This window comes from Durio zibethinus, chromosome 6, assembly GCF_047325235.1.
Source record: "Durio zibethinus cultivar Kanyao isolate XHJ-2024 chromosome 6, ASM4732523v1, whole genome shotgun sequence".
Lineage (NCBI taxonomy): Eukaryota > Viridiplantae > Streptophyta > Magnoliopsida > Malvales > Malvaceae > Durio > Durio zibethinus.
In genome coordinates, this window is record NC_143167.1 from 27,307,767 (window position 1) to 27,324,432 (window position 16,666).

At 32.5% G+C, this 16,666-nt stretch overlaps 2 protein-coding genes across 2 annotated transcripts; both read left to right on the forward strand.

The window, feature by feature from the left end:
• The first annotated feature begins 7,802 nt into the window (after positions 1-7,802).
• LOC111285043 (small ribosomal subunit protein uS17) lies at positions 7,803-9,536 on the forward strand. Its single transcript, XM_022874262.2, has 6 exons — positions 7,803-7,928; positions 8,010-8,050; positions 8,155-8,255; positions 8,740-8,884; positions 8,982-9,071; positions 9,192-9,536. The coding sequence occupies exons 1-6, from the start codon at positions 7,917-7,919 to the stop codon at positions 9,280-9,282; spliced, it is 480 nt and encodes a 159-aa protein (XP_022729997.1). The 5' UTR covers positions 7,803-7,916; the 3' UTR covers positions 9,283-9,536.
• Positions 9,537-12,485: 2,949 nt separating this feature from the next.
• LOC111285456 (putative protein phosphatase 2C 27) lies at positions 12,486-16,389 on the forward strand. The gene is made up of 4 exons (XM_022874928.2): positions 12,486-12,812; positions 13,959-14,159; positions 15,006-15,202; positions 15,504-16,389. Exons 1-4 carry the CDS (start codon positions 12,645-12,647, stop codon positions 16,063-16,065), a joined length of 1,128 nt encoding a protein of 375 aa, XP_022730663.2. The 5' UTR covers positions 12,486-12,644; the 3' UTR covers positions 16,066-16,389.
• The last annotated feature ends 277 nt before the right edge of the window (positions 16,390-16,666 follow it).

The following is a 16,666-nucleotide window of genomic DNA, read 5'->3' on the forward strand; positions in this document are numbered from 1 at the left end:
ATTGGATCCCCTACTGAGCTGCGGGATGTTATCTTTCGGTGCATTTGACCCGGTAGAATCCAAATTAAACCTAAAACATAGGAGAAAACTGAAAAGGAAAAGATGCATAACCCTCCACCACCAGACCCCCATCATCCACACCACCCACCACCCTGTGCACCACCTCCTAGTTCCCAAGCGCCACCACTAGACCGTCCTGAGCCACGCAAATCGAGTCCATATATAATTCCCACTGCTAATCATATATATGGCTTGGAGGCATTGCATATTATGTAGCAATGATTCATAGTTTGTGGTTCTTTACTGATGTACTCTTCTAACCATTAGTTGGACACAGGTTCATATTTTCGTAGCTTGTTTTTTACTTAATTTGCAAGCAGAGATGGATTTACACTGGGGGCAGTGGGGGCAACCGCCCCCATTGAAATCCTAAAATCCTTTTTAAGTATATTAAAATACTTGACAAATATATTTACATTTCTCTCTTTCTATTTGCAAACTTTATTTTTTAGCTTATGTGAAATATTATTGTAAAAATGTCGAAATCAAACATAAAATGATAAAATATTTGTAAAAAAAAAATACAATTAAAGCTAAAATAATCTTGTATAGTAAAATATAGATAATGGCTAAAATAAAACTACAACAAAACACTCATAATATACAAATTTATTTTTAAAATATCAAATTACTTTTTTCTCTTGTTGTTTTTCTTTTATATTGATAATGTGGTAAGGTATTTATTTAATATTAGTTAAAATTTTTAATAATATATATTTGACGTAAAACAATGTTGTATAGATGTATTTTAACAAAGTTGTAGAGATGTAATCTAACAATCTAAAATTTAGAAAAAAAAAAAAAAAACTAGCATCAATTTTAAAATTATTCAAAAAGTTAAAATATCTATAAAACTATATATCATGTTGTTGGTCTTATTTTGTATTTTCATATCTTATCTTATGTCTTATAAACTATAGAGAAACTAAATTAATATTTGATTTAAATTAGTTAAGGACAAACATCATTAGCAAGAGAAAGTAAATTTTAAAGAAAATATTGAAATCGAATAAATATATATATTAATATTGATAATGAAAAAAACAATCTTACATTTTTTATCTATGAAAACTATTTAACTCAATCATATAGTGCTATTTTCATTTGAAAAATAATAATATTACGTGTTTATGTTTATTTGATATTTAAATATTCGATGTATTTAATATTATAAAATTTTGTTATATTTATGTTAATTTTTATTTAAATTTTGTATATATTTGATATTGTAAGAAATATTTTAAATTTTTTTATTAAAAGTTCATTTTACATTTAAAAAATATTATCTTTACATTAAAAAAATTTAAGTAAATATATTATATAATAAATTTACTCCCACCGAAAAAATATGTTGAATCCGTCCCTGTTTTCAAGTGACAAAGTATGATGTAATACAAAGTAGCACATTTCCTTCTATCTATTGCTGTCTGGTCTGTACATCATGGGCATATATATATATATATAATTTTTTTTTCTTTCTTTGATGTTGTTCATTATTTGCTTGTAATTATTAATTTTGGTTTCTTTTACTATCCTTTTATGTCTAAATAATTGAATATATATTATTTTAATTTTGGTCTCTGGAATTGGGAATGCTTAATTATTTGAGCAAAGGCATGGGAGATGTGTAATATGCCTCACTAACCATTTATACTATTTACTTGATTTGATATCATATATAACTCAAGCATTTACTTCAAATGTATTTTATATAATTGGTTATGATTGGACAAAAAAACAAAAACGGTAGATAAACATTGGACTGGGATTGAAGACACGGATTCAGCTTATATATATGATACCAATTGATTATTTTTTAAATAAATCAAAGTTGAGGGTAAACGTTTTGTTAATAAAATTTTAGATAAGAAAATATATATTTCATACAGAAAAGAAAGAGAATCTAATTTTTATTCATGATCTTTAAATGAATTAAAAAATTTCTTGACCTCATCGTGTGAATGGAGAATAATAACCACAAAAAAGCTCGTAGCACTAGAAATAAAATATCTCAAACAAAAGAACATGCCGACAACGTGCAACTATGCATTAACGGGCCTCCGAGTAAAGTTCTTATCATAACCTTATCTTCAAATCTAGGACTCAAGCACTAGTAAATTCAATAGTCTTGTTAAAGAGTTTCACCACACCAAGAAGCTAAGAAGAATACCAGCAACAAAAGTAGAGAAGAGAAGATGCATCATCCTCACGGACCTCCTCAGCATCAGGGTCCTCCTCCTCCCGGTTCCAAAAAAGCTAAGAAGAATACCAGCTACAAAAGTAGAGAAGAGAAGATGCATCATCCTCACGGACCTCCTCAGCATCAGGGTCCTCCTCCTCCCGGTTCCAAAAAGGACCTCCACCGGGAGGTCCGGGTCACCAAGGAGCTCCACCAGGTGGTCCGGGTCACCAAGGAGCTCCACCGGGAGGTCCGGGTCACCAAGGACAAACACCGGGAGGTCCGGGTCACCAAGGACAAACACCGGGAGGTCCGGGTCACCAAGGACCTCCACCGGGTGGTCCAGGTCACCAAGGACCTGCACCGGGACAACATGGACCTCCATCGGGTGGGCCAGGTCACCATGGTGGCCACGGCGGCCATGGCGGGCACTGCTAAGCAGGTGCATGGTTTGGTAGGGTTATATAAATGTTAGTTTGCTGTAATAAAAGGTATTAGAGAGGAATAAGGATCATCAAGTGCTTGATCAGATAAGAACTATGCCCTTACATTACTTGTATCATGTGTTTTTTGAGGTATGCCGTGAAAAGTGGGAAGCCTGACTTGATCTTTGTACTGATGTTTTTCTAAGTTCTATCTTCTATGTATGTTAATCAAATAAATTATATATGGGAGTAGTTCCATATCTACACTACACGATGTCCTCTGCTTTTCACTGCACATCATTCTTTTCGTGGGGTTCGTTTTCCTTTTTTTCCTGTAACACATATCCCCATGGTATAAAATTATCAAAATGCTTACTACAAATTAATTTGAGCTTCTTTAACCTGATCATAAGGCCTTCATAAAATGTTTTTCGTGAGTGAAACCATCGGTTGCAGTGCTACTGCTCATGCCTAGTGAAATTAAATGCAAAGGTGCTTGAATTATGCCTCTTTGGAGTTAAAAAGCAGAAAGTGTTTGACAAATTAAGTATGTGATATGATCATTTACTAATATATAAGTGTTGAGACAATTTTCAAATGTAAGTTTAGCAATCTGACATTGATTAAACGATGTAAAGGTTCTCACTTCTGTTAACTACAAGAGAGGTAAGGAATTTACAAATTTGATGGTTGAAACTAAAAAACTAAGAACTAAGCTAAACTAAATTAAAGAAAAGTTTGAAAAGCTTAAAAGAATTTAACGCTTCTTGTTCTTGTTGTTCTTTAAAAATTATTTTTTATATTAGGTTGAAGGCTTTTTCTAGTCTTCTCATGTGTAATTTGCAGTTGGACATTATTCTACTATCCTGAAAATGCTAGATGTTGGTTGATAACCACTCATGATTTCTTGAAACTTCAAACTTGCAAAAAAAAAAAAAAAACACACACACACACACACATAAGAAAAAAGAAAATTAAGGTGTTAAATTTGGCATCCTAACATCCAATTAAGAACATGATTATTAACACTTGAAATTCTCAAGTTTGGCTTTTCTAATTTGTTTTAGTTGGCTAGAGTTGGCGGAATTTGGCTTGATAACTTTTTTTTTTCTAATGGACAATATTACATGCACTCATCTGGTAGCTTTTTCTATTTTGTCACATGCTTTTATTTTCAGCTTTGAGTAAGTCTAAATTTTTAAAGGTGAAAGTCTTTTAATTAAGCTTACTAAGTAACTAAGTAAAATTTAATGACAAGAAGAAAGTTCTAGAATTTGAAGATCTTGGGATCAAATTCCACTATATGTGGATTTGATTGTCCAATTATGTTCTAACTTATTTGTTGATTATTCAATGACTGAAACTTAATTATATTACAATAGTTAATTATATAATTATAATATTTGATTATAATTGTAACAATTAAGAAAATAATAAAAACTTAATCAAAGCTGTAAACTCTTTTAAATAATATAATATATTGTTAATTCAAAATGCTTATTAAATAATTAAATAATCATTAAATAATTTATTAATTGCAAAACTATATATTTGTATAATATATATATATATATAACTATTCAGCTTTGGGAAGTAAATCTCTATATTCAAGTAAATATATTTTTTTATCAAGATTAAATTTTAAATAATTTATTCTTTTATATATCTTAATATTAATTTACTCAAATAATGTTAAAAATAAGTCATTCATTATTTTTTCACATCATGTTCATTGGAAACACTTTATTCTCTCACAACAATTTTTCATAGCAATGCCAAATATTCTAAAATTTTAAACCATAATTTCTCAGTATTTTTTCACAATACTTGTCATATACACTTTTTTTAAATAAAATTTGTTTTCCAAGATTGAGAATCAACATACTCGGATATGTATGCTTAGCAAAAAATTTTTACTTTTAAGCTTCCCTTGGTGAACAAGCAGCTTACATAACTCGACAAAAAAGCGGTAACGCCAGCCCATGTTAGCAAAAGGATTGGGGGCAACCAGCAGTTCCGCTAGCCCATGTTAGGCAACCTTTCTCGCCCATGGCCCTTCCCCCCCCCACACACACACACACACATATATATCACAAGTGAACAAGAGGCGGTAACGCCAGCCCATGTTATCAAAAGGATTGGGGCAACCTGCCCATGTTAGGCAGCCTTTCTCGCCCATGGCCCTTCCCCGACACACACACACACACACATATATATCACAAGTGAACAAGAAGCGGTAACGCCAGCCCATGTTAGCAAAAGGATTGGGCGCAACCAGCAGTTCCGCTAGCCCATGTTAGGCAGCCTTTCTCGCCCATGGCCCTTCCTACACACACACACACACACACACACACATATATCACAAGTGAACAAGCAGCTTACATAACTAGACAAAAAAGCGGTAACGCCAGCCCATCTTAGCAAAAGGATTGGGGGCAACCAGCAGTTCCGCTAGCCCATGTTAGGCAGCCTTTCTCGCCCATGGCCCTTCCTATCTGTTAACTTCCACTTCCAAAGGGCCGAAGTCTTTTCTTGCGAGCTTCAACAATTGAAAATTTCCGAAGTCTTTTCTTGCAAGCTTCAACAATTGAAAATTTTAAGTTCCTTTTTTCTATTTGTCACCTACCCAAAATTCTTACAATCTTCAGCAAATTTCGTTTTTGTAAGTAAAAATTAATTAATAAAAGCATTAAACTCAACTTATTTGCTACAGATATATCAGCGGCGTTTATGTTGATTAAGGAAACACTTATTTCAGATTTTTTTTTGTTCGAATATTTCAGATCTTAGTCCTTTAATTTCAGTGTTTTCTAATAATAAATTTAACACTAATCATAATCTAATATTGAGAGTACCACAAAGTATAAATGTTTGTTTGTATTGCATTCATTAATCAATCGAGCAAAGCCAAAAGCTCCAGGCTGTTCGTGATCACGTGCAAAGTTGAGCAACGCGGACAGAATTGAATATTTATGATGGAGAAGGCGACTGGAGAACTGACCAAAGAGATGGAATTGGGTTACCCTTTTCTTTCACAAATTTACAAAATTCTCGTTGGTCATAAATCTCCGTCGATTTATGACCATAAAGCATAATAGAAAACAACAAATGAAGTTACAAACATCTTGAATAATAATTAAAGAAAAAAAAAAAACAGAACGTGAGTAACTTTTGTTTTTTTATTTAAAAGATAAAAATATTTTTAATTATAATATAATAATTATGTAAATTTTTAATATTTTATTACAATCAATTAAATTTTTTATTTCTTATTTTAATTTAATTGAATCCTTAATCGGACAAATTTTAATCATGTAAACATTAAATCAAATAATATCGAATTACAATAAATAAATTCTTAAAAAGATTTTAGAGATCACAAAAGAAAAAATAGTAAAAGAAAAAGAAAAAAATATTTTATTTTATTTATATATATATTAATTATTATATGTAATAAATTTTGTTTATTTTATTGATATTATTTAAATTTTTATCCAAATAAATACTTAATTTGATATAAATAAATATTAGAGATTGATTAATTACAAAAAAATAAAAATTTAAATAATTTTTTAATTATAATTCAAGAAATTTTTATATCCTTTAATTTTTTTCCATATATGATTCGTAATTGATAGTTGGTACGCATATGCCGGTGTGAACACCATATATGTTGGTTGGTTATCTCGAAAATTTTGCTCAACGTCAAAGTAAAAGAAAGGAAAGAGAAAGGGCCAAGTAGCTGCAACAAGAAGATGGACCATACTCCAGTCCATCATACACCAGTCCATCATACACCAGTTCATCATCCCCCGGTTCATCATACAACAGTCCATCATACACCAGTTCATCATCATACACCAGTTCATCATCCCCCGGTTCATCATACACCAGTCCATCATACACCAGTCCATCATCCACCAGTTCATCATCCAACAGTCCATCATCCACCAGTTCATCATCCACACCATGTGCCGCCGCATGGACCACATCATCCACACCCTGGACCGCTGTCACCTCCAGATGCACCTTCGGATCCTCCAGATGCACCTTGGGATCCTCCAGATACTTCGGATCCTCCAGATGCACCTTGGGATCCTCCTCATCACGGCCACGATCGCCGTCGCCATGGCACTCGCCCACCTCGCAAGGGAGGCTGCTGTGTGATATTGTAATTAAGACATAAGCCTTGCATTTCATGTTGATGGTTTAGTTATTTTAATTTGCTGATCTAGGAGGTTTGACTTTGGAGATTTGCTATGTTATTGACTTTGCAAAGAGTGTTGAGCTCAACGATTGTATCATATATAAATAAAACTTTTTTTGAATAATTGGTATTTCATCATTTTAAAGAAATATCTGCTATCAGTCGGCAATTTAAAACAACGAAATTAATCAACTTTCTATACAATCTTCTAATTTTTACGTACAGTGATACAGAGCCACAAAAGGATCTTCAATATATTTTACGTCAGATCTAATATTTTTTAAACTATTGTCAATAATTGAAGAAAGAAAACCAAATTTTAATAAATTTCTCATACGCCATATGTGATAAATTTTAATAAATTTCTCATACAATCAGCTGGACTTAGTTCAAGTAAGAAGAAGGTGAGATCACTTTCTTGTAATAGTGTTCTCTCGTAAAAAAAAAAAAGGTTAAATAGTCATTTGAGTTTCAAATTATATCACTTTTATTGTTTTAATAATTAGAAAATAAAAATTGAGAAACTACGTGAAAATTTGCAAAGTCACGTATCCATGATTAAATCTAAAAATTTATATATTTGTATGTATTTATATTGTGTTTTAATTTTATATGTAATATTATATTTTATATAAAAATTATATATTATAATTCGTATCGATAAAAAAATATATATATATTTAAATTTATTAAATTTTTTTATAATTTTTTTATAAATTTTAAATCATAATATTTTTAAATTTATTATTTTTATTATTTTTAATCATTTTATTGTTTCATATTTAAAAATATCTGTCTATCCATGAACCATAAACTATGCATTAAAAACACAACAAAGTGGGCTGTACTCTCCGGTTGTTCGTTTCTTATCGTGGGTTGAGTTTTGGACTAGTATGTCACTGTTGAAGTAGCCCAAATAACTGATCCCTTATGAAAGCTTAGCTATTAGTTAAGATTAGGGTTTCTTATAGCTTCCTCTCTCATTTTTAACTTCCTTTTGCCCGCAGCAGCAGCCGCGCCACACTCTCGACAGTGCTCATCAACCATGGCCGAACAGGTTCACACTCAGATCCCTTCTCTCTCTCTCTTTATATCTGTTTGCTTTGGTTCTTATTTCTGGTTCGTTATTTGTTTGCAGACCGAGAAGGCATTTCTGAAGCAACCCAAAGTGTTTTTAAGGTAATTTTAACATTCATTACCACAAAAAAATCTCTGATCTTTTTACTTTTTCCTACTTGGAACTTTGCATTTAGGCGGACTTATTGATTTTGTATCGTTTTCAGCTCGAAGAAATCTGGGAAAGGGAAGAGACCGGGAAAGGGAGGGAACCGCTTCTGGAAGAGCATTGGTTTGGGCTTCAAAACTCCTCGTGAAGCTATTGAAGGTTTGTTTTCTTTTAGCTTTTCCTTTTCTTTAATATTATGTCTATTGATGTATGTGTTTTAGGTGATATGGATGATCGGTTTATGTAAAATTTATTTAAGTTTTGAGTGTTACTTGCATTTAGTAGCTTAACCTGAGTAAAGGTTTCTTTAGGTAGCTGGAATGCGGTCATCATGCTAATTAATGATTGCACTGTGGTCATCATGCTAATTAATGATTGCTTTATTTCTATGTTACCGTTCCTCCGAAATTTCAGAAAATGAACTCTTTATAATGCTAACATACCAAAAAAAAAAAATGTTTTGCTGCATAAGAAAATGAACTCTATATAAGAAAGAAAGGATGGTTTACTTGATTAACACCAAGAGTCTGATGTTTGGAAGGAATATGTGTAATATGTTTCTGAGCTTTTAGAATTCAGTTGATATCCAGATTATGATTGTTGGTTATTATTTAATAATGTTTTGCATATTTGTTTCCTAAAGGAACCTACATCGACAAGAAATGCCCATTCACCGGCACAGTTTCCATCAGGGGTCGCATCTTAGCTGGTACTTGCCATAGTGCCAAGATGATGAGGACAATCATTGTTCGACGGAATTACCTTCATTATATCAAGAAATACCAAAGGCATGATCCAGCGTCATTTTTGCTTTACTTTTATTAAGAGGATGGTAATTTTGTCAAGGTTTTTTTTTTTTTTTGAAGAAATATTTCTCTTTTTCAGGTATGAGAAGAGGCATTCAAACATTCCTGCACATATTTCTCCATGCTTCCGTGTGAAGGAAGGGGATCATGTCATTATTGGGCAATGCAGGTAAAACTTCTAAAGAGAAGGGTTTTATTTACATTTTTCTATGAATCTACTCATTTTTACAGTTAGGTATAGGCAATTTTGGTTGTTTGTAAATTTGTGTCGATTATTTTCTAATTTCAGGCCATTGTCAAAGACTGTGAGGTTCAATGTTCTGAAAGTGATTCCTGCTGGATCTTCCGGTGGTGGGAAGAAAGCTTTCACTGGAATGTAAGGTTTGAAAGTTTTCTGTTTCAGTCCGGTGTTATAGGAACTTACGGAGAAGACATTAAGAAGCTCTTGAACTGTCTCTAGATTTGAAGAATCTTTGGCTGCTAGTTGTTTTTTGTTTTTGTTTTCTTTTACATTTTTTGTTTGGTTTCTATCAAATTACGGACATCTGAAATTTTGAAGATACCCCCTATTGTATCGTTCTTAAATAGGCTTGAATTGTTGCTTAATTAGTATGATCCAGCTTTCCAAGAATAACTTTACTGCTTACTTCAGATTATGGATGAAATTTCTGGAATTTAAGACAGATGCCTTGTCTGGAAATTATACTGTGGGCATCTGTTGTGCAATTGATATTAATTTACATTGGACATAAAGACAATTAATTCAGCAAAGTAATGCTACTCTGCTGGAAATTCGACTTCTAATGTTGTGGTGGTTGTTAAACTGGTTCTATGTGAACTTAGTATTAAGTTATTGAATCTGAGGTTGTTTGATTCAAATTCAGTTAGCTTAGTCATCGGGGCTTGGGGTTTCCTGCTGCAGTCACTTTCTTTTCATTTTCTCTTTGTTTGAAAAGGTTTTTGACATTGTTTAGGCTTACAGAATTTCATTCACTGCAGCAACTGTCATAATATTTTTACTTTATTGCCAATGGAGAGAACAGCGTCCTGCAGTTGGTATTGTTGATGAGTTTCTATTTCTAGTTGTTTATGCCGTTCTAGTTACGTTATCATGACCTCCATTATCCAAATAAATAATAATAAAAGTAGAAGACATAAGGCTGAGGTTCGACCCAGCCTCCCCCCTCTCTCCTTGTTGTAAGGCTCTGTCTGTCTCCCTGGAAACCAAGAAAAAATAATAATAACAAAGTAGATGTGGTGAAGTCAACCTGGCTGCAAAATAGATGGAGAATGCTGAACAATATAAGAAAACTGAAATATTCACCACTACGGCATCGATAATCTTGCTTTGAACGCCACTTTAGCCTTTTTTTCTTTTTTACAATGAAATAAGGTTAAGGACAAGGACAATCCAAATGAAGAAATAATTAGTGATGCAACCGTAACACGCAACATATCCTCTGTAGGATCACATCATGCCACGTAGTCAAAGCGACAATCTGATTCCTTGGCATTTTCAACCGTGCGTAATTTATCTCCCTGCCCAATTTTTTTTTTTCCTAAGCTCTGACTTTTTTAAAAAGAAAATAGAAGAATATTAAGACTAGCTATATTTTACCATTCGATTACAAGGTGAAACAATTATACTCTGTTTCATTTTTTTTTTAATTTTTTCTTTTCTAATCTATAAAATTATGTTATTTTAGCATTTAAAATTTTTTACTTTTTTGTATTATAAAATTATTTTTCATGACTTTTTATTTTTTTGATATTAAAAATTATAAAATATCAAATTTATTAAAAAAATTAAAAATGTAATATTATATATACTAAAATCAAAATTTGGGAGAAGGAAAAAAGTATTCAAGAACAAAATGAATATTTGTTCGTGATGGTTAATTAAAATTACGATGGCTAATTAAAATTATATTACCCAAACTTTTTGTAAACAGTTATATGAATAAATTTAAACGAATTTATCTTATTTTCATTTTACCCAATAAAATTAATATTTTTTTCCATCTTCCATACAAAAGTAACAAAGTTTTTCATCATTGGAACTAAGATTCTTCACATTTACATTACTAATAAAAGGCAAGTATGATTGGCTAAGAAAAGAAGCAACTTTTTGGTTAGTGACCATTAGTGCAAAGGCAACAATGTACAACCCCAATGTTGAATCTTTGAACATATATATATATATACAAGGAAGATATTTTATTTTTCAAAGATTTTTTTTTTTTGTTTTGGATGTCAATGGCTTTATGGAAAGCAAAAGAGAAATCTCTGTTGTATTTTTCTTTGCATCATCTTCCCCCATTCCTTGTCTTCTAGTTCACGCTTGGATACGATTGCCCAAAACTTCACTGTCAAATCTTTTTGAATCAATTATTAACACTAAAATAAAACAAACCCCCATGATTTATGGAAAAACAAATTAGATTTGTCCCTAATATTATTGCAATTACATTAGCCCTTTCAGACACCGTCTTTTCTTGAAATTCCATTTCTGGCAAGGAAAAAAAAATATTATATTCAAAATTTGAGGAAATTATGTTTTCCCAAAGTTCCTAGCTTTTAGTTAAGTGTTATAATAAAAAAATATGTGTACTCAGAAAAAGAAAATAAAGCAGAGACCCATTAAATTTTTAATAAAGTGCAAAAAGTCTTAAGCAGCATGAATTTCACATTGTTATAAAACAAGTCAATAAACAATAATATGTGGAACTTTAGTTTTTTGTCTGACATTTAGGTACCTAACATTTAGGGGTTAGAAAATTACAAATTTAGGTTCAAACAAACCACTTTTTTTTAAAAAAAAAAAATTCAATAATATTATATCAGTTTGAAGAAAATGAAAGGTATAACAAAATTTGGATAAATTTTTTTGGATCAAAATGTCAATAAAAAAAAGAGAAATTTATATGAAAATTTAAAGGGTAATGGGTTTAAGATATTTGGAGATAACATCTTGTTGATTGTAAATGAAAATTTACACCAATATTTGATATGAAAGATGAAAAATATAATTGAAAATAAAATTATGATTAAAATGATTAATTGTTAATTAGAATAATGTTTTCTTTTTAATAGTCAAAAGATTGGATTTGGAAAGAATAGAAATATGGAAATAAATCTATGTCTTGGCTCTTCAAATTTCATTTCTATATCAATGAGACAAAATTGTTTTTTTCCTCCAACTTTTCCTTCTATTTCTTCCTATTTTTATTAACAAACATAATGAACTCTACAAATTTTATTATGTACTTATTATATTTAAGAAAAAAAGATAGGGTCAGGCAGGTAATTTTAGAGGGAAGACATTTTTGAGCCACGATGCCAGCATTTGAAAAAGAAGGAAAAAGTTATAGGAAAAGAAGACAAAAATAATTAAGGAAAACCCAACCTTGCCAACACAACTGATTTTCAGCCACACTTTCATAAGAAAAATCTGGAATTGTTATTTTCATTGACATCATAATTATAATAATATATAAGCACAAATAGTAATAAGCAAGGCATTTTTATCTCACAAAAAGTCCCAACCAATGCTATATATTGTCAAGAATCTTCTCTCCAGTCCATTATTTTCCTTTTGATTCTTTCTCTCTTATCTCTCTCTTTGTTTTTCTTTTTTTTTTTGGCTCCTGTTACCTGGATACGCTTAACAACTGGCTGAGAAGCAAGCTGAAATATACATTTACCATTTTCCCCTTCTTGTCTTATCAACAGTGTCACCATCATGTATGTTAAAGATGCAGAGCAGGTCAGCCAAGAAATGGAGGAACTTGATGAAAGCAACAACAAAAAGCCTTGGCCTTTGCTTTGTAGGGGTGGTTTCTTCTGTTCCCAGATGGAGAATTGGGCTGATAAAGACTCTCCCCCGGCTGTGGTCAGTGGCAGCAATGAAGTTAGTATCCAACTTCATTTCCTGAAATAATTTTTGTTTTTTTTTTTTTTTTTTAAAGGAAAGTTGCTTTTGGTGAGACAATTTCTTATAATTCTGTTTTGGGTGCTTGTCTTTTTGGTTAGTCTTTTGCTTCAAGTTGAGAAATTTGTTGCTGTAAATGTGTTCTTGGCTGCATTAAGCTTTTGATACCTTCTTCCCTGTGTAGGCACTTTGATCACTACTCATAATTGCATGTTTGATGGATTATCCCAGTTCCATCAGCTACTTATATTCAGTTTTATGTCAGATTCATCTGTCATGTATTCATAATAGCATATTCACTTATATTCAGTTTTTGAATAAGTTGGAAGTGTGTTCTGATAATGTTAGGACAGAAAGGAAGTGACTTCTTTGACATTGTAACCTATGAAATCAAATAAAGAGTGATCTTTGTGTTTGGCTCTGGAACCAATTCAACACAAATGTAAATTAGACTTCTTATTCTTGACTTTTTAAGGAATAGATAAATTGATGTCAGGGGTACAAGGTGTTCCTTGCCAACACTCTTTTTAAGGGGAAAAATTCCTGACAGATTGTAGATACAAGGATTTAGCCAAATGTTGTGCAAAGGATATGCCAGCTTATGATCTACCTTTCTTCCAAAAATGTTCAAATATATTGAACATCACTCAAGTGGTGTTGAACTCAGTAGTATACACTCTGATATTTAGGGTCTAACTAGGAGTATAGTTGAAGTATGTTCATAATTTAGAGTTATATTCTGTAGTGTTTTCAATCAACCCATGACCGTGGGTAATTAGAGAGTGATATCTCGATGGAATTGGTAGTCATGCTATTACACTATTATTCTTTGTTTAAGGCTTTATCTCTTCTTAACTTCACCTGTGCTGCCTGCCACCTCCCAATGCAATCAATTTTAGAAGTGTGCATCCTGCATTTATAATTTCTAGTTTGCCATTGTTTTTGTGAAGTTTTACCTCTTAGGGGAACTATTAATTAGTGAAATCAACACATTCATATCCTATGCAGTTGTATCTGGATAGGATTAAGTTCATTTATTACCCTCACTTCCTTGACAATGCCTTTCTGCAGGTTTCTTTTATGGTATTTTTCTGATAGGCTCGTTCTCGTTTGTGTTTCATTCAGCTGGAATGCATTTCTGAAGATGCAGTTGCCACAGACAGAAAACATGACTTGTTGACAAATTTTGTTCCCACTCTTCGGTCAGGAGAGTGGTCTGATATTGGGGGTCGTCCCTATATGGAGGATACTCATATATGCATTGCGGACTTGGCTAAGAATTTTGGTTGTAATTTAATGAGCGAAGAAGCTGTTTCCTTCTATGGTGTAAGTTTATAAACCATCCTTTTTTCTATATATTGTCCTGTTTGATTTTCCAACATCTCTGCCTTTATGCTATTTTATTCTTATGCATTTGTGATTTATTTTATAATATGGAGATAATTTAAATACTCTTGTTCAAATTTTGATCTAGGAATAGAACCTTTATACAGTTGTTATCTTGCAATAATTCAGATAAGCTACTTTCATGTAGCTGACTTAATTGGAAAGACAAATAAACTCTGTCATCTCTGAAGTCATCTCATCTACTTATTTTTAAACGTTATTCTCTGGATGCACAAAAAACGCTGGAAACTATAGCTTCTAACAAATGATTGGAAGTTACTGCTGCTGCTTCTTAACATAAGCCATCTTAAAATTCGCAGTAATAATTTTGGATGAACCTGAAAGCAACAAATTCCTGAACAAAAGCATAAAATTTTTCTTAGCATATAAACCTAACATGAATTGAGTCAGCCATCAGTTTAATCTTTCAACTTTGGAGCCATCAGATGCTAGTGGTATTGTCTTCTTTTTGTGTTATGTTCTTAGTTTAGCACTATAATCTATGCAAAGCAAGGATGATAAAACAGAAATGAGACAAGATGAATTTGATGAAGAGTTGTTAAAAAAGAAAATATACAAAGGGTATTTGACGCTCTTGATGGAGATCTTGTCTACTTATGTTCTATTTAAATATGACCTTTAACCTAATAGCTAACTGTTAGATTAGAAACTCGTTTTGTCCCAAAACTAATGCTCTCAAATCACTTTATGATAAATAAAGTATCAGAGAAAAATAAACTCACAAGCATACATAAGCATCCTCTTTTTTGACATAAAAAACAACAGGTTTTTGATGGGCATGGAGGACAGGATGCATCTCAATTTGTCCGTGATCATTTGCCTAGAGTTATTGTTGAGGATGCTGAGTTTCCCTTAGAACTTGTGAAAGTTGTCACCAGGTCGTTCATGGAGACTGATGCTGCATTTGCAAAGTCTACCCTGGCTTCTGGCACTACTGCTATCACTGCAATGATATCTGGGAGGTAAGCACTTCTGAAGTTTTCTGGTTGGCCTTACTGTGCTTTTTTCTGCCCCTTCTTTCTTCTTCTTCATCTTTTTTTTTTTTTTTTTTTTTTCATTTTTCTGGTTGGCAACTAACAAAATGAAGAGAGACATTGAGAAAGGTGACATTACACAATTCAGTGTATGTTTGGAGAAGTGAATCAATCCAAGAGATTTATTAGTGTGCATAATCTGGACATTTTGTAATTTGTTTTTAATATATGTTTGAATCAACATATATGGTTTTTGCTTTGCCTGAAAGGATGATCTTATCTTTGACAGGTCTTTACTTGTGGCAAATGCTGGGGATTCTAGGGCAGTACTATCAAGGCGTGGAATAGCTACAGAGATGTCGAAGGATCATAGGCCTTGTTGCATGGAAGAGAGGAGACGAGTTGAATCTCTGGGTGGATCCATTGATGATGGTTATCTGAATGGTCAACTGGGTGTCACCCGGGCGATAGGCGATTGGCACCTTGAAGGTATGAAGGAAACGGGCGAGAGAATTGGCCCCCTAAGTGCTGAACCAGAAATCAAAATGATAATATTGACCAAGGAAGATGAGTTTTTGATCATCGGTAGTGATGGAATATGGGATGTTTTTTCCAGCCAAAATGCCATAGATTTTACAAGGAGGCGACTCCAGGAGCACAATGATGTGAAGTTGTGCTGCAAATTAATAGTTGAAGAAGCAAAAAAAAGAGGTGCAACAGACAATTTGACAGTTGTTCTGGTGAGTTTTCACTTGGAGCCGCCTCCCCCTTCTATCATACAACGGGCAAGTGTCAGGAGAAGTATTTCTGCCGAGGGGCTTCATAGTCTCAAGTGCCTGTTAGAAGGATAAAATTCTATATATTCTTTCCATTCAATACTTGGTAGACGAGGGAGAGAACTAGTTAATGATTATGCTTGGCTGTCCAGGTAGGATTGTCCTATGTATATATATTCATCAATAAAAGCAAATAAATTTTGAAATAATCAAATTATGATTATGATTCATAATTTGATAGATTTTAGATTCTCTTTCTGAATCATTCTTATTGGCTTCTAATGGAGCTTGAGGGTAATTTGAGGAACAGAATTGATTGTATTTATGGGGCATGGATGGATGATTGTAAATAGAAATAATTCTGTTATTGTTCTATTTTTTAAATGTATTATTGCAGACAAATGTCATCCTCCTGAAAGTACTAACATTGAACTTTTGACAGTTTAATAGCCATCATTTTGGTTATCCTCTTGACTCTCACGGTTGTTTCTTAACCAGAGAAGCAGCTATTGTCTCACCTGTTTAAGCTAAATATGGTTCTTGAATGGATCTTCCCATATGGATAGGGGATATCGGGGTTGCAAGTGAATTGCACAGGATAGGACCACAAAGTGGGCAGTATAATCTGTGCTACTTAGGGAATCCAACTTGAGACTACCATCATGGAAATGAAGAG

Coding starts and splice junctions, on each gene's coding strand:
- LOC111285043 (XM_022874262.2), top strand. Junction 8,885..8,981: donor TATATCAAGAAATACCAAAG/GCATGATCCAGC, acceptor TCTCTTTTTCAG/GTATGAGAAGAGGCATTCAA. Junction 9,072..9,191: donor GTCATTATTGGGCAATGCAG/GTAAAACTTCTA, acceptor TTCTAATTTCAG/GCCATTGTCAAAGACTGTGA.
- LOC111285456 (XM_022874928.2), top strand. CDS start 12,645: ATGTATGTTAAAGATGCAGAGCAGGTCAGCCAAGAAATGGAGGAACTT. Junction 12,813..13,958: donor TGGTCAGTGGCAGCAATGAA/GTTAGTATCCAA, acceptor TGTTTCATTCAG/CTGGAATGCATTTCTGAAGA. Junction 14,160..15,005: donor AAGCTGTTTCCTTCTATGGT/GTAAGTTTATAA, acceptor AAAAAACAACAG/GTTTTTGATGGGCATGGAGG.